The 18,966-nt window shown below is 45.4% G+C and overlaps 1 protein-coding gene across 1 annotated transcript in view; it reads left to right on the top strand.

The window, feature by feature from the left end:
• Positions 1–18,966, top strand: part of LOC140198096 (complement C4-like) — a 125,785-nt gene that overhangs the window by 14,057 nt on the left and 92,762 nt on the right. Inside the window, exons 4-9 of the mRNA XM_072258996.1 lie at positions 257–327; positions 4,849–4,934; positions 5,628–5,710; positions 6,113–6,200; positions 8,523–8,628; positions 13,032–13,155. Coding sequence (XP_072115097.1) covers positions 257–327; positions 4,849–4,934; positions 5,628–5,710; positions 6,113–6,200; positions 8,523–8,628; positions 13,032–13,155 — 558 coding nt within the window. The remainder of the gene's footprint in view (positions 1–256; positions 328–4,848; positions 4,935–5,627; positions 5,711–6,112; positions 6,201–8,522; positions 8,629–13,031; positions 13,156–18,966) is intronic.

The raw sequence follows: 18,966 nt of genomic DNA, 5'->3' as shown, positions 1-18,966 counted from the left end.
CACCCAGACAGCACTGGAGGTCAGGATTGAGGCTGGGTGTCTGCTGCCTGCCTCACTGGAGGCATCAGACTGGCTGTTGAGTAGCAATAGTGAACAGGCAACAATATCAGTTCACTGTGACCCAGGCCTCTCTTTGTTGGACGCCTCATCGGCGGTGCTGAATCTCGTTTAACGAGGCTGCTCTGCATCGGAAGGCAGGTCACACTTTTGCCCATTCAGTCCTGATGTGTGTGTTGCTCTTCTCTTGCCTTTGCAGTCAATTACAGGATCTTCACCCTGGACAACTACATGAGACCAGTGAGCGAGAACATCAGGGTAACCATATATGTGAGTACATCATCCACTTTGGGGCAATCATCCAATATTTCCTTCAAACAGCATTGGGCTTAGTTCTCAAAACTTTTACTTCCAGATAGTGAAAGACCTAGATGGAATGGACGTGAGAGGATGTTTCCTACAGTCAGGTTATCCAGGACCGGAGGAAACAGCTTTAGAATACTTAGAGGGTCATCCCTTCTAAGAAGAAGATGAGGGAGAATTTCTTTAGGCAGTGGGTGAATCATTGCCACAGATTCACCACACACTGCCTAAAGAACTTCACCGCAGTGGGAGGCAAAGTCATTGGGATATGTACGTAAAGCAGAGGTTGATAGATTCTATATCAATTAGAGTGTCAAAGATTACAGGGAGAAGGCAGGAGAGTGGGGTTAAGAAGGATAGTAAATCAGCCAGGATCGAATGGCAGAGGGGACTTGATGAGCACAATGGCCTAATTATCAATGTTCCCTCTAATTTGTAATGACCAGTGGGCGCAAAACTCTTGTGCTGTGCAATTTTTTTGCCCAGTGACAACAACATGGGCACACTGAATAATTTCTTCAATAAAATCGGTACACATAAGCCGGTTCTAAAATCTGCAGAAAATCATCGTAAACTCCACGTCGTCAACACCATCCCCATCAGAAACCGGAAAAGGAAATGCAATTGTGTACGATCGTGAAATATACTTAACATGCCAATGAGGTAGAGGGTGACAACCTTTTGTGTGCAGTTTAAACTCCTTTGTGCACCAGGAGCAAAAGACGTGTGTGTCCGTGCACGCGCACACCTTAGAGGGAATATTGCTAATTGCACTCGTTTGTTTTATGGTCTTATGGTCTAATCATTTATCAGTTGGCAGAGAGCAGGAGCCAAATATCCAAGGTGGCAAATGGTTCTTCATATTTCCACAAAACGGAAGAAGATCATTCAGAAAGAGACTGACATGGCTAATTCCAGGGATGGGATGGTTGTCCTGCCACAAACGGCTAAAATAGTTATATCTGTAGCCTTTGGAGTTTGGAAGTCTGAGGGTGATGTTGCTGGAATATGCAACATCCTGAGCAAGTTGATGTTGAGATGTTTCTACCGGTGGAGCAGCTTGAGCAAGGGGACTGGATTAGGGGCCAGTCAGCTAATACTGAAGCACAGGGTGACCATTTCTCACAGAGAGCCTCAATCTCTGGAATACTGTGCCATGGACACAGGATCACTGGGGGAACTTAAAGGGTGCAGATACATTTTTGGTGAATTGGCACAGAAGAAAACTGCGGCTTGAGGCCGACCATGTTGAGCACTACTGCTCTACCAATTCTAAAATTCAATGTGTTCGATTAAGTTGCTAGAATTCCAAGATCATACATTTCCCCAGCTTTTTGGTGCATTCCAGAAAGGTGTTAACTCAAACCAATTGAAAGGCTTGAGAGGCCAAGGGCTTACTCCTGCTCCCTACTTTCTTATATGCTGAAAGAGGTTTTAAAGAGGATATAGAAATTCGGCTAGACTGTCTCCTGGGCTGAGAGATTAACAAAGACCATAAGACCATAGCTATAGGAGCAGGATTAGGCCATTTGGCCCATCGAGTCTGCTCTGCCAATTCATCATGGCTGATCCAGTTTTCCTCAGCCCCAATCTCCTGCCTTCTCGCCATATCCCTTCATGGCCTGTCCAATCAAGAATCTATCAACCTCTGCCTTGGGGTATTTAATAAAGACTTGGCCTCTATAGCTGCCTGAGGCAAAGAATTCCACAGATTCACCACTCTCTGGCTAAAGAAATTCCTCTTCATCTCCATTGTAAAAGGATGCACCTCTGTTCTGAGGCTGTGTCCTCTGGTCTTAGATTCTCCAACCATAGGAAATATCCTTTCCGCATTCACTCTATCAAGGCCTTTCACCATTCGATAGGTTTCAATGAGGATACCCCTCATTCTTCTGAATTCTAAAGAACACAGGCCCAAAGCCATCAAACGTTCGTAATATGACAAGCCGTTCAATGCTGAAATCATTTTTGTGAACCTCATTTGAACCCTCTCCAGTTTCAGCACATCCTTTCAAAAATAAGGGGCCCAAACCTGTTCACAATACTGCAAGTGAGGTCTCACCAGTGCTTTAAAAAGTTTCAACATTACATCCTTGTTTTTATATTCTAGTCCTCTTGAAATGAATTCTAACATCACGTTTGCCTTCCTCACTATAGACACAACCTACAAATTAACCTTTAAGGAATCCTGCACAGGGACTCCAAATTCCCTTTGCACCTCAACTTTTTGTAGTTTCTCTCCATTTGGAAATCACTTCCCGACACTGTATTCCATCTGCCATTTCTTTGCCTATTCTCCTAATCTATCTGAGTCCTTCTGCAGCCTCTCTACTTCCCTAAAACTATCTGTCCCTCCATCTATCTTCTTAACATCTACAAACTTTTGAACAAAAACCATCAATACCATCATCCAAATCATTGACACGTAACGTAAAAAGAATTGGTCCCAACACAGACCCCTGAGGAACACCACTAGTCACTGGCAGCCAACCAGAAAAGGCTCCCTTTATTCCCACTCTTTGCCTGCTTCCAATCAGCCACTGCTTTATCAATGCTACAGTCTTTCCTGTAATACCATGAGCTTGTCGCTTGTTAAGCAGCCTCATGTATGGCACCTTGTCAGAGACCTTCTGAAAATCCCACTACACGCCATCAACCGATTCTCCTTTGTCTATCCTACTTGTTATTTCTTCAAAGAATTTCAACAGATTTGTCAGGCAAGATTTTCCCTTGAGGAAACCATACTGACTACGACTTATTTTATCATGTGACTCCAAGTACTCTGAGATCTCATCCGTAATCTCAACTCCAATATCATCCCAATCGCTGAGGACAGGCTACCTGGTCTATAGTTTCCTTTCTTCTGCCTCTCTCGAAGAGTAGAGTGACACTTGCAATTTTCCAGTCTTCCACAACCATTCCAGAATCTAGTGATTCTTGAAAGATCATTACTAATGCCTCCTCAATCTCCTCAGCCACCTCTTTCAGAACCCTGGGGTGTGCACCATCTGGTCCAGCTGACTTATCTACCTTCAGACCTTTCAGTTTCCCGAGAACCTTCTCCCTAGAAATGGTAACTTCACACACTTCATGACCCCTGTCACCCTGAACATCCACCATTACGTAGATGGATGCTGAGCTGGTCGTCCTTCAAGTGAAGTTGTGCTTCGGACAAATGGGTCCAAGGACCATTTGATGCTCACAGTCACAGATTCGGAATGGGTAAAGGATACCCGACACCAAGGAGAGAAATGTTTCATGCAGAGAATGGCCCGGGTAGATGAGATAGATTCAGGAATATCCTTCAAAGGGGAGTTGGGAAAGCCCGGGTAGATGAGATAGATTCAGGAATATCCTTCAAAGGGGAGTTGGGAAAACATTAGAAGCACAAATGCACTCAGTGGCTACTTTATTAGGTACACCTGTAGGTTTTCACTAATAAAACTTTTTCCCAGGGCTGAATTGGTTGCCACAAGAGGACACAGGTTTAAGGTGCTGGGGAGTAGGTACAGTGGAAATGTCAGGGGTAAGTTTCTTACTCAGAGAGTGGTGAGTGCGTGGAATGTGCTGCCGGCAACTGTGGTGGAGGCAGATACGATAGGGTCTTTTAAGAGACTTTTGAATAAGTACAGGGAGCTTAGAAAAATTGAGGGCTATGGGCAAGCCAAGTAATTTCTAAGGTAGAGACATGTTCGGCACAACTTTGTGGGCCAAACGGCCTGTATTGTGCTCTGCGTTTTCTACATTTCTATGTTTCTAAAATGGTGGAGACACTATATGTTTCAGAAAAGCTGTAGCAACTCATTTATTGAACACCAAAAAACTGAACACAAAGTGCATTTAAAAACCCTTTAATTATGTCATCACATTAGACCAGCCTCTTAAAGTGATTATGTACCTTTCCACCAATTACGTTACACACCTGTATACCTGCTCGTTAATGCAAATATCTGATCAGCCAATCATGCGGGGAGCAGCTTAATGCATAAAATCACACAGACCTGGGAAGAGGTTCAGTAGTTGTTCAGAGCAGAGATCAGAAAGGGGGATAAAGTGACTTTGACTGTGGAATGATTGTCTGTGCCAGATGGGGTGGTTTGAGTATCTCAGAAGCTGCTAATCTCCTGGGATTTTCACGGCCAATAGTCTCTAGAGTTTACAAAGAATTGTTATGTTCCAGTGAGGCGGTCACTTAGAGTCTCGAAGAGGTACAGTACGAAAACTAGACCCTTTGGCCTACCAAATCCACGCTGCCCATCATCCAGCCATTTATACTCATTTAATTTCATTCCCACCACAACTTCCCTCAGATTCTACCCCTCACCTCCACGTAGGGGCGACTTACAGTGAATAATTAACCTACAAACCTATGCACCTTTGTGATTATTGTGCCATCTAGTATAATATTTCCCTTGGTATTGACAACTATATGTTAAGTAACACCCTTCCACCAATTCTAAAACTTAATCCATTCCATTGTTCTGCTAGAATTCCAAGAACATACAGTTCCCCAGCTTGCTGATGAGTTCCCGGAAGGTGCTACCTCGGACGTTCAAAATCCCGGACGTCGCACAGTAAGTCAGTAAAGTGTTTTGGAAATCAAACTCTTGCTTGATTGTTTTGAGAAGACGTCACAGAGTCTGTGAACCAGCTTTACACGTGCAATTGATGCATTTATGGTTATTGGTCAGTCAGTTAATGCAGGCATTCTGTTCGATTGCTTGCATTCTGTAATCAGATTCTTGTGCAGTCATACAAAATGGCAAAGGCCCCTCAGCCCATCAAGACCATGCCAACCCTCAAGCTTTCTATTACACTAAACCTCCACAAATTTTCCACCATTCCCATCAAATTGACTCCCCACCCCACAGGATTCTACGCCTCAGCTACACACTGGGGCAACTTACCGACCCACATGTCTTTCTTATGTGTATTGAAACTGGAGGAAACGCATATGGGCAGAGGGAAACATGGAAACACCACACAGACAGCACCAGAGGTCGGGATCAAACCTGGAACTCTGCCATTGTGAGGCAGCAGTACTAACTACTATAATAGCTCTTTTGCTCCAATCACATAGAAAACAAAATACTCAGAATATTTTGCGCCAGTGACCTGTAGGACTGAATATCAAATGGTGGGGAGAGGGGGCTGGTCCCACACACTGGCTTAACCTTCTCCTTCCATGATTTTACACTCTTGTCAGGCTATTAACTGTTGCGGGGTACGGTCGACACTGAAGACTGCTGTTTCTCTCTCCCTACCAGGCCAGGGAATTGGCGAATTGAAGCAGAATTTGATGAGGCGCCAATGTCCAAAGTGTCCGCCGAATTTGAAGTCAAGGAATTTGGTAATTATTATTTTGTGCGAGAGAAATTGGCCATTATTTTTTGTTGCTCTGCTCAGATGTACCTGGGAGCTTTCTGCCACCTGCAGTACCTTGATTGAGTCAAATGTTTGGAAGTTTATTCTATGGCCATAATGTCTCAGATAACATCATCTCATAATCCATAAGACTGATCTTCAACAAACACAAGCGAAGTAAACGCCAGCTCCCAACAATGGCTCCATTTATCAATGTCCAATAACAGCCACTTCTGCATTTTGTTAATTACCTGTTGCTCTGTGCTCAATATTGTAATCATTCAGAATATTTTCTTGATAACATGGATAAACTTGCAGAATGCCGATTCCAGTCAGTGTAAATGCAATCAATAAATTCTGTTATCTTTGATTAAATTTTGTTTCAAAGTTCTGCCCAGTTTTGAAGTCAGTTTGCTGTCAGAAAAAATGTATTACCTGGTTTCAAGCGAAGCTTTCAACTTCAAGATCCTGGCAAGGTCAGTGACATCCTGATAACATTCAGTTTTCAGACCTCTTCTATTCTATTGATGGAGGCTATGAGATTTGATGGTCCAGATCTGTGCACTATGTGTGGCAGCTTGAAATTCAACTGAATTGTACCTGGGAATCATTAATTGAAAATGAGGATTCACATATTTAGGAGGGAAGGGGTGAAGCATTTTTCTCTGAGGACGGTAATCTTTAAAATGTTTTTCCTCAAGGGGCAGTGAAAGTATTCTTTGAGTGTTTTTAAGACAGGGGTTGGCAAATCTAAGATGACCAAGAAGCCTAGGAGCTTTCCATGGGTAGATCGGAATCAGAAGTTGAGGCTGCACCAGCTCCAGGCTTGTGCAATCTCAAACAAATGAAAATCTGCAGATGCTGGACATCCAAGCACACACAAAATGATGGAGGAACTCAGCAGGCCTGGCAGCATCTATGGAGAAGAGTACAGTCGACATTTTGGGGCGAGACCCTTCATAGGGATTGGAATTCAGAGTAGACTTGAGGGGCTGAGTGGCCTACTCCCGCCCCTAGTTAATATGACCCAGTTTAGCCAGTTTACTTGCATTGAATTCTGCAATGATTGTTAGTCTGGCCGCTAAGTATAGATGTTGGCATCTACCAAATATAGAAAGGCTTAGATAGGGTGGGTGTGGAGAGGATGTTTTCAATAGTGGGAGAGTCCAGGACCAGAGGGCACAACCTCAAAACAGAAGAATTCCTCTGCACCTTTAGAATTCAGGTGCAGAGGAATTTCTTTAGCCAGAGGGTGGTGAATCTGTGGAATTCATTGCCATGGATGGCTGTGGAGGACAGTTGTTGGGTATATTTAAGGTGGAAGTTGATAGATTCATGGTGAATGAGTGTGTCAAAAGTTACAAGGAGAAGACAGAATGGGTTGAGATGGAAAATAAATCAGCCATGATGAAACAGTGGATGAGCAGATGATGGGCCAACTGGTCTAATTATGCCCCTATGTTTTATGGTCATCCTGGTCTAATCGTTACTTTGCAATTGTACATGACATTGGTGAGGCAACATTTGGAAAACTGTGCTCGATTTCCATTGTTCTCTGACAGGAATGATGGGAACTGTGCTGAAGCATTGCCAGGAGATGTGGAGGTGATCAGATAGAGGTGATAATAGCATGGACTTCAGTCAGTGGAGATGATCAGATAGAGGTGATAACATCATGGACTTCAGTCAGCGGATATGATCAGATAGAGGTGATAACATTATGGACTTCAGTCAGTGGAGATGATCAGATAGAGGTGATAACATCATGGACTTCAGTCAGTGGATATGATCAGATAGAGGTGATAACATCATGGACTTTAGTCAGTGGATATGATCAGATAGAGGTGATAACACCATGGACTTCAGTCAGTGGAGATGATCAGATAGAGGTGATAACACCATGGACTTTAGTCGGTGGAGATGATCAGATAGAGGTGATAACACGATGGACTTTAGTCAGTGGAGAAGATCAGATAGAGGTGATAACACCATGGACTTTAGTCGGTGGAGATGATCAGATAGAGGTGATAACACCACTATGGACTTTAGTCGTTGGAGATGATCAGATAGAGGTGATAACACCATGGACTTTAGTTGGTGGAGATGATAACATTGTCAGTGACATTGACAGAATGAATACACATGACCTTCTTCTCCTCAAGGATAGAGAATCAAAAACTAGAGGGCATGAGTTGAAGGTGAAAGGGGAGAGATTTAGTAGGAATCTGAGGGACAATTTTTTCACCAAGAGAGTGTTCAGTATATGGAACTAGCTGGCAGAGGAAGTAGTTGAGGCAGGTACGTTAACAAGATTTAATAGATACATGGCAGGGGAAAGTACAAGGATAACATGGGATTAGAGGGATATGTACCAACCCTGGGCGAATGGGACTAGGCCAGATGAGCACATTGGTTAGTATTAATCTGTGGGACTGAATGGCCTGTTTCTGTGCTTTATGACTGTCTTCCTTCCACATTTGTTAAATCCCATACCTGGAACATGGTTACGTACAAATGATATTCCTAATCTCAAACAAATCTCAAGGTGTATAATTGATGCATTCTTTGATAATAAATGTGCTTTGATTAGTTTTGATTTATTCAAGCTTAGTCCCTGAATTGCCTCAAACTTGATTGACAGGGGAATTAGCCAATCATCTCCATTCTGCCTCGGTATTTCTTTTATCAGCTGATTGTCAGGGGAATTAGCCAATCATTTTCTTTCTGCCTGCCATTGTTTTTATAAACTTGCACAGTGGATAGCTGATTCTAAACAATGTCCACGTTATCTAATGTAGGCACACGTATGGAGAACCTGTGAATGGAGTGGTGTACCTAAGATACGCTATTATCGATGGGGAAGCGAAGAAAACCTACCTGCGGGGCCTGGAGGAACACCATCAGGTGTGTTTCCCAGCTCAGACTGTTGTTGGGTGAGAGTGGGGAGTGTGGTAACTGGAACTGGATAGAGTGTAGAGCAGCTTCAGCAGGAGGTTTAATTTTATTTATTTATTGAGATGAGGCATGGAATAGACCCTCCACCCCTTCGAGCTGCACCATCCAGCAATCACACATTTCATCCTTTCCTAGCCTAATCATAGGACCAATTAACCTACGGTCTTGGTGTATCGTGTACGGTTTTGGTCACCCTGTTATAGGACGGATGTCAATACGCTGGAGAGAGAGCAGAGAAGGTTTACGAGAATATCGCAGGACTGGAGGGTCTGTGTCATGGGAGGATCAGTATCATATAAATGCCTCTGCTTTTTTCCCGGCAAAAGGGAATGAAAACCTAGAAGGCATAGATTTAAGATGAGCAGGGAGTTTTAGATAGAATCGAGGGGGAATTTCTTTATGCAGAACTGCATGAGCAAAGGGAGCAAGTTGCCAGAAGAATTGGTTGAGAAAGGTACAAGACCACCTTTTAAAAAGTACTTGGACAGATATATAGATAGGAATAATTTAGAGCGGGTGGACGGCTGGTGCCGGACTCCAGAGTGAAGGATCCTGAGTTCGAATCCAGTCGGGCCGCTCCCAGCACGCTTTCCATCCGTGCCGGGTTGAGTGTCGAGCTCGCAACTCGGCTTCGTAAAACAAAACTGCGCTGTGAGAAGGACGTGGGGGACCACTCACAGAATCTTTCTCCCAAGACAACCACTTGAAATTGGTTGCCGAGGCTCTGGCAGAGTATGGCACACAAAAAGGAATTTAGAGGGACGTGCTTCAGCATGGGCAAATGGGACCAGTTTAGATTGACTTTGGTTAGAATGGGTGATTAGGGCCTTTGCTGTGTGTTTCTATGATTGAAATTAATTTAAAGCAAGGAGCAAAAAAGAATCACAGGGAATCTGAGGAGCACCTTTTTCATCCAGGGAGCTGTGAGTACCGGGGTTACACTGCTGTAGAGAGTGTTAGAAGCAGAGTCACTTACAACAATGATGATGTGTCTGGACAAACACTTGAACTGCCCAGGTATAGAAGGCTACAGACTAAGTACTGGGAAATGGGATTAATACCGATGGGTGCCCATTAATCACCGTGGACGAGGGGTGCCCAAGGTCCTGTGTCCATGCTGGATGACCTGATGACTCTTTTGCTTTCTGTGTGCTTGACTGCAGTAAGTCAGCAGTTAGTGCAATGTCCCATCATGTCCCATGGAAAATTCTGATCAGGAGTGCGCACTCCTTCCCTGAGTTACTGCATCTCTTCTGGCAAACTTTGCTAAGTGCAGGGTGCTCATTATAAATGTTTATTTCTACTTACAGAGATACAGCGCAGATTAGGCCTACGGGCCGTGCTGCCCTGCCATCCTATCCTAAACTGTCCTTAGCCTAGGGGTGTGGGACAATTTACAGTGACCATTTAACCTACCAAATGAGATGTCTTTGGACTGTGGAAGGAAACCGGAGCACCCGGAGAAAACCCACACAGTCACGGGGGGAATGTACAAACTCCTTACAGGCAGTGGTGGGAATTGAACCTGTGTCGCTGGTACTGTAAAGCGTTGTGCTCACCACTACACTGCTGTCTCACCCATGTTGTGTCTATCCTCAGTCTCACAGCCTTGACTGATGGACTGGGGGGGGGGGGGCACTGAAATCTGGTCACATTTCTTTAGTCATTTGCCGACACCGTGAACTTACTAAAATAAATGATGTGTTATTTATTTGGTTGCCCATTCACATCTTGGATGGAGTCAATATTTATTCTCCATACTCAATAGTAGAGATGTGGTAACAGACATGGAATTGCTGCAAACACTCATTTGGTCATACAGCATCTGTGGAGGGAGAAACGGTTACTATTAGGAGTGTGAAATCCTTAATCAGAATCTGAAACACTAATCGTTTCTCTTTCCACAGATACCGACAAAGATGCTGAGTATTGCCAGTCTTTGCTGATTTCATTTCAGGTTTCTCGCATCTGCAATTGCTCTGATTTTTGACAGTGACGTATGTGCACGTGTTTAAAATCAGGATGTACGATAGCATGTACAAAATTCTTCCTTGTGCATTAACTTTGTCCTGTGCGACCAACAGTCTCACAGTTGTTAAAAAGTGAATTTAATTAGTGAACAGGTCAAATGTGCATCTGTGCAGGAGAATAATAGACAGGATATAGGACAGTACAGCATTGAAACAGTCACAATGTCTGTTTGATTTAGTTAAGTAAATTCAAAGGTTTCAAAGGTACATTTAATGTCAGAGAAATGTATACGATATGCATCCTGAAATTCATTTTCTTTGCAACCATCCATGAAAACAGAGGAGTGCCCCAAAGCCCCACCCCCAGCTTCCACCCACCCACACATAAGCAGCAGCAAATCAACGATCCCCCTCCCCCACCAGCAAAGAAAAAGCATCGGCGCTCCTCACCAAGCACTCAAGCATGCAAGCAAAGCATCAATAAAGAAACAGACTTGCAGTACCCTAAAGACTACTCGTTCACCTGGTAATTTGACATACCGCAGGGTCTCTCTCTCTCTCTCCCCCCCAATAAGGTGTCCCCGTTTCACAGCAAGAGGGGAGACATAATAAACAACTCACTGATTTAAGATATTAAAAGTCTGTTGGGTCGCTTTTTCTAAGCTCTGTGCCCAAAGAACTCGGGTCCCTACCACACAGCCAGCTCACTGCTTTCGATCTCTTAAACTAATCCCTGCTGCCTGCGTATGATCATGCCTCCATTTCCTGTATATTCGTGTGCCTATTTAACGCCGTCTTAAACATCACCATTGTATCTATTTCCAATGCCACCCCAAGGCCTGTTCTAGGCCCCCACCACTGTCCTTGTGTAAAAAAGTTGTCCTGCACATCTTCTTTAAACTTTCTCCTTCTCAGCTTAAAGCTATGCCTGTAATGGGGCAAGTGCGTACAATACTACAAGTGTCGCCTAACCAATTTCAACAGGGGAGGTAGGGATGGGGGACGTGGTGGAGCTTAGTTAGTGGAAATGTATGGAGAATAAAATATAATGGATGGAGGAGCAGTGTAATATTTAGGGAAATTAGCTGAGAATCTGTAAAATGGCATAGACTCAATAGGTCAAATAGCCTCTTTTTCTATCATAAGGTCATATGTGCATATGTAAGGACTCGTAAATTAGGTACGGGTGTGAAAGAAACTCCCTGAATCAGTACCATTCTGGGTGACAGCTCAGGATCCAATGTGCTTCCCCGTCTCAGCCTGCTGCAGAGTCTTATTCCAGCTACATAGTCAGCTTCTAGAGAACAGCTATACACGGCAAGTCCACACCAATGCTGAACATCCAGGATTCCTCCATCAACAGCTCCAGGGAAACATTGGCTCAGGACAAGAGTTCAATCCAGAGTCATAAACGGTGTGCTACTTCAACGGTAAATACAGTTGAACTCCGATCATATACTGTTCAGTCCTTTGGAAATCCCAGTGGATATATGTCTGTTTCACCAAACGATGTTTCCCAGGCTCCCTGTAAACCCAATGGATTCCCATTTCCCCCACTCCATATAACTCACCTGGAGTCCTGTTCCAGCACACCCTTCAGACTCACTGAATCCCCATTTTTCAATGATTCATTTAAACCTCTTGTGTTCAGAAACATTCATTATACAGCTATGTAAAATGGGAATAATTATTGTTTCATTTTTGTCACGTGTACTTGGTGGTGGGGGTGGAGATACGTCTCTACCAAAGGAAGTGTAAGTTGCCCCTTCCTTCCTCTAGCCTGCAGGGCACCCTTGTGCAAGGTGTAGCACCTGCTTTGCCCCTGCTCAGAGTCATGAGAAGCCATGGGAGCAGGGGGTAGATGGTCATATGAGCAGCTGGTGCATATCATGCGACCACTGGCGCTAGGTAGATAATCTCTGAAGAATATTGATAATGGATGGCGTCACCCGTCTTGTAAAGACAGTGTCCAGAAACAAAATGCAATAGCAAACCCTTCTGTAGAAAAATTTGCCCAGAATGACTGTGGTCATGGAAAGACCATGATCGCCCACGTCATGACATGGTACGTAATGAATGAATAAACTGAGATATAGGCATAAACACTGTGTATGCTCCAGGAAGATCATGCTGCGTGCGAGTACTTCAAGGCAGGAAAGGAAAGCAATGTAAAATGTCGTGCTGCAGGAGAATTGGAACATGTGCTGCATGGAGTTAGAAATGTGTTGCTTTACTGATAGAAATAATGTCCAAAGGTCCGGGCAATCAAGCCGGCTGGCACAACTGGAGGCCAGAGGGTGTCGGATTACCAGAATTTTTGCATTAAAACAAATCAAAGCACTGAAAGCAAATTGGTTAGTGCGTATTTATTTTTATTTTCAGCTCGAACATGGAGAGAAGTTGTTTTCTCTGAAAAGCCAAAGGCTGTCGGAAAAAGTTGGAAAAAGTATGAAGGAGCTTGTGGGGCACCACCTGTCTGTGGCAGTGACCGTCTTTGAAACATCCAGTAAGTGACTTTTATTATCAGTTTCAAACAGTAGTTATGGAATAGAAACATAGAAACATAGAAAATAGGTGCAGGAGTAGACCATTCGGCCCTTCGAGCCTGCACCGCCATTCATTATGATCATGGCTGATCATCCAACTCAGAACCCCGCCCCAGCCTTCCCTCCATACCCCCTGACCCCCGTAGCCACAAGGGCCATATCTAACTCCCTCTTAAATATAGCCAATGAACTGGCCTCAACTGTTTCCTGTGGCAGAGAATTCCACAGATTCACCACTCTCTGTGTGAAGAAGTTTTTCCTAATCTCGGTCCTAAAAGGCTTCCCCTCTATCCTCAAACTGTGGCCCCTCGTTCTGGACTTCCCCAACATCAGGAATAATCTTCCTGCATCTAGCCTGTCCAATCCCTTTAGGATCTTATACGTTTCAATCAGATCCCCCCTCAATCTTCTAAATTCCAACGAGTACAAGCCCAGTTCATCCAGTCTCTCTTCATATGAAAGTCCTGCCATCCCAGGAATCAATCTGGTGAACCTTCTCTGTACTCCCTCTATGGCAAGGATGTCTTTCCTCAGATTAGGGGACCAAAACTGCACACAATACTCCAGGTGTGGTCTCACCAAGGCCTTGTACAACTGCAGTAGTACCTCCCTGCTCCTGCACTCGAATCCTCTCGCTATAAATGCCAGCATACCATTCGCCTTTTTCACCGCCTGCTGTACCTGCATGCCCACTTTCAATGACTGGTGTACAATGACACCCAGGTCTCGTTGCACCTCCCCTTTTCCTAATCGGCCACCATTCAGATAATAATCTGTTTTCCTATTTTTGCCACCAAAGTGGATAACTTCACATTTATCCACATTAAATTGCATCTGCCATGAACTTGCCCACTCACCCAACCTATCCAAGTCACCCTGCATCCTCTTAGCATCCTCCTCACAGCTAACACTGCCACCCAGCTTCGTGTCATCCGCAAACTTGGAGATGCTGCATTTAATTCCCTCATCCAAGTCATTAATATATATTGTAAACAACTGGGGTCCCAGCACTGAGCCTTGCGGTACCCCACTAGTCACCGCCTGCCATTCTGAAAAGGTCCTGTTTATTCCCACTCTTTGCTTCCTGTCTGCTAACCAATTCTTCACCCACACCAATACCTTACCCCCAATACCGTGTGCTTTAAGTTTGCACACTAATCTCCTGTGTGGGACCTTGTCAAAAGCCTTTGGAAAATCCAAATATACCACATCCACTGGTTCTCCCCTATCCACTCTACTAGTTACATCCTCAAAAAATTCTATGAGATTCGTCAGACATGATTTTCCTTTCACAAATCCATGCTGACTTTGTCCGATCATTTCACTGCTTTCCAAATGTGCTGTTATCACATCCTTGATAACTGACTCCAGCAGTTTCCCCACCACCGACGTTAGGCTAACCGGTCTATAATTCCCCGGTTTTTCTCTCCCTCCTTTTTTAAAAAGTGGAGTTACATTAGCCACCCTCCAATCCTCAAGAACTAGTCCAGAATCTAATGAGTTTTGAAAAATTATCACTAATGCATCCACTATTTCTTGGGCTACTTCCTTAAGCACTCTAGGATGCAGACCATCTGGCCCTGGGGATTTATCTGCCTGCAATCCCTTCAATTTACCTAACACCACTTCCCTACTAACATGTATTTCGCTCAGTTCCTCCATCTCACTGGACCCTCTGTCTCCTACTATTTCTGGAAGATTATTTATGTCCTCCTTAGTGAAGACAGAACCAAAGTAATTATTCAATTGGTCTGCCATGTCCTTGCTCCCCATAATCAATTCACCCGTTTCTGTCTGCAGGGGACCTACATTTGTCTTTACCAGTCTTTTCCTTTTTACATATCTATAAAAGCTTTTACAGTCCATTTTTATGTTCCCTGCCAGTTTTCTCTCATAATCTTTTTTCCCCTTCCTAATTAAGCCCTTTGTCCTCCTCTGCTGAACTCTGAATTTCTCCCAGTCCTCAAGTGAGCCACTTTCTCTGGCTAATTTGTATGCTTCTTCTTTGGAATTGATACTATCCCTAATTTCTCTTGTCAGCCACGGGTGCACTACCTTCCTTGATTTATTCTTTTGCCAAACTGGGATGAACAATTGTTGTAGTTCATCCATGCAACCTTTAAATGCTTGCCATTGCATATCCACCGTCAATCCTTTAAGTGTCATTTGCCAGTCTATCTTAGCTAATTCACGTCTCATACCTTCAAAGTTACCCCTCTTTAAGTTCAGAACCTTTGTTTCTGAATTAACTATGTCACTCTCCATCTTAATGAAGAATTCCACCATATTATGGTCACTCTTACCCAAGGGGCCTCTCACGACAAGATTGCTAATTAACCCTTCCTCATTGCTCAAAACCCAGTCCAGAATAGCCTGCTCTCTAGTTGGTTCCTCGACATGTTGGTTCAAAAAACCATCCCGCATCCATTCCAAGAAATCCTCTTCCTCAGCACCTTTACCAATTTGGTTCACCCAATCTACATGTAGATTGAAGTCACCCATTATAACTGCTGTTCCTTTATTGCACACATTTCTAATTTCCTGTTTAATACCATCTCCGACCTCACTACTACTGTTAGGTGGCCTGTACACAACTCCCACCAGCGTCTTCTGCCCCTTAGTGTTACGCAGCTCTACCCATATCGATTCCACATCTTCCCGGCTTATGTCCTTCCTTTCTATTGCGTTAATATCTTCTTTAACCAGCAACGCCACCCCACCTCCCCTTCCTTAATGTCTATCCCTCCTGAATATTGAATATCCCTGAACGTTGAGCTCCCATCCCTGGTCACCCTGGAGCCATGTCTCTGTGATCCCAACTATATCATAATCATTAATAACAATCTACACTTTCAATTCATCCACCTTATTACGAATGCTCCTTGCATTGACACACAAAGCCTTCAGGCGCTCTTTTACAACTCTCTTAGCCCTTATACAATTATGCTGAAAAGTGGCCCTTTTTAATGCTTGCCCTGGATTTGTCAGCCTGCCACTTTTACTTTTCTCCTTAGTACTTGTTGCTTCTACCCTCACTTTACACCCCTCTGTCTCTCTGCACTGGTTCCCATCCCCCTGTTGTGAACTAACCTCCTCACGCCTAGCCTCTTTAATTTGATTCCCACCCCCCCAACCATTCTAGTTTAAAGTCACCTCAGTAGCCCCCGCTAATCTCCCTGCCAGGATATTGGTCCCCCTAGGATTCAAGTGTAACCCGTCCTTTTTGTACAGGTCACGCCTGCGCCAAAAGAGGTCCCAATGATCCAAAAACTTGAATCCCTGCCCCCTGCTCCAATTCCTCAGCCACGCATTTATCCTCCACCTCATCGCATTCCTACTCTCACTGTCGCATGGCACAGGCAGTAATCCCGAGATTACTACCTTTGCGGTCCTTTTTCTCAACTCCATTCCTAGCTCCCTATATTCTCCTTTCAGGACCTCATCCCTTTTCCTACCTATGTCATTGGTACCTATATGTACCACGACCTCTGGCTCCTCACCCTCCCACTTCAGGATATCATGGACACGATCAGAAATATCCCGGACCCTGGCACCAGGGAGGCAAACTACCATCCGGGTCTCTGGACTGCATCCACAGAATCGCCAATCTGACCCCCTTACTATCGAGTCCCCTATCACAACTGCCCTCCTCTTCCTTGAATAAAGAGTGAAGCCTGACGTGTAATGGGTGTGTTGGATCCGGAGATAATATTGTCGAGAAAGTTCTTCAGAAGTCATGAATGAGATGCAGATCTCCTGGTTACAGCTTCTTTTTTTAGTTGTTCAAAGCAAAGAAGCAACAATAACCAACCCACTCTACTGTAAGCAAGAGCTGAAAAGACAAAAAAAAGCAAAGAACAGAGAACAAACAAGAGAACATCTGCAGATGCTGGAAACCCAACCAACACACACGAAATGCTGGAGGAACTCAGCAGGACAGGCAGCATCTATGGGAAAGAGTACAGTCGACGTTTCGGGCTGAGACCCTTCAGCAGAAACAAAGGAGATGTGGTCATTGTGTACTGAAAACTAGCTCAGCCTTGACAGATAAGGAATTCATTGATCAGAGCAGGCTATGCAACAGTTCGATTTACGTTGTGGTCAAATCACCAACAGGAGGAAATCTGCAGACACTGGAAATCCAGCAACACACACGGAATGTCGGAGGAAGTCAGCAGGACAGGCAGCATCTATCGGAAAAAGGGCAGTCGACATTTCGAGCTGAGACCCTTCGTCAGGACTGGAGAAAAAAAAGACGAGGAATGGATTTCAAAGGACCCCCGGGAGGTGGCGGCCCGAGCAGATGCGCTGTGGAATGCCAAGGAGAGGGGCATCCGTCGCACAGATCACCAAGCCGCGTGCCCAACGACAGACCAGACCAGGCCCGGCAGGAGAGCCCAACGAACAATGGTGTTTCTACCACCAGCGGTGGGGCACAGAGGCCCGCCGCTGCAGACCGCCCTGCAAATTCCCGGGAAACGCCAGGGCCAGCCGCTGCTGATGGCTACGGCAGCTGGCCATCAGGGCAGCCTTCTGTACGTATGAGACAAGCAGTCGGGACGCCGCTTTTTGGTCGACACCGGAGCGGAGATCAGCGCCTTACCTCCAACGAGTTACGACACCCGCAGCAGAGAACCGGGACCCACCCTGAGGGCCGCAAATGGCAGCACAATACGAACCTACGGCTACAGTTCAGCTCCAGCCGGTTCATGTGGGAATTCACACTGGCCGCCGTGGCCCAACCACTCCTGGGGGCGGATTTTCTACGAGCCCACAGCCTGCTGGTCGACCTGCAAGGGAAGCGATTAGTCTACGCCAAGACTTTTCAAACGTTCTCCCTGGGTGAAGCACAGTTGCCAGCCCCACACCTGGACTCCATCACGCTGTCCGACGATGAATTCACCAGGGTCCTGGTGGATTTCTCATCAGTACTGACACCGCAGTTCACGGCAGCCATGCCCAGACACGGAGTACAGCACCACATCCCGACCCAGGGACCACCCCTCCACGCCCGTGCTCGAAGGCTTCCCCCGGACAAGCTCCAACTGGGGAAGGAGAAGTTCAAGAAGATGGAGAAATTGGGGATCATACGACGGTCCGACAGCCCATGGGCCTCCCCCCTTCACATGGTGCCCAAGGCAACAGGGGGGGATGGAGACCATGCGGTGACTACCGCAGACTGAACGAGGATACAACGCCAGACCGCTACCCTGTGCCGCACATTCAAGACTTCGCAGCAAACCTACACGGCGCAAGGATCTTTTCCAAGGTAGACCTCGTCCGGGGATACCATCAAATCCCCGTACATCCGGACGACATCCCCAAAACAGCACTTATCACCCCGTTCGAACTTTTCGAATTCCTCCGAATGCCGTTTGGTCTAAAGAATGCCGCACAAACTTTCCAGCGGCTAATGGACGCGGTGGGACGCAACCTGGACTTTGCATTCATCTATTTGGACGACATCCTCATAGCCAGCAGTAGTCGGCAGCAACATCTGTCCCACCTCCGCCAGCTCTACTGCCGCCTGAGCGAATTCGGCCTTACAATCAACCCAGCCAAATGCCAGTTCGGACTCGACACCATCGACTTCCTGGGCCACAGGATTACTAAAGACGGGGCAACCCCGCTGCCCGCCAAGGTAGACGCGGTCCGCAACTTCCCCCGACCCAACACAATCAAAGGCCTGCAGGAATTCGTGGGTATGGTGAATTTCTACCACCATTTCCTCCCCTCAGCAGCCCGAACCATGCGCCGCCCCCTGTTCACTC

The sequence above is a fragment of the Mobula birostris genome, chromosome 5, assembly GCF_030028105.1.
Source record: "Mobula birostris isolate sMobBir1 chromosome 5, sMobBir1.hap1, whole genome shotgun sequence".
NCBI classification, from domain to species: Eukaryota; Metazoa; Chordata; class Chondrichthyes; order Myliobatiformes; family Myliobatidae; genus Mobula; species Mobula birostris.
Note: the sequence above shows the minus strand (reverse complement) of the source record. Positions and strands in the feature narration are given on the sequence as shown.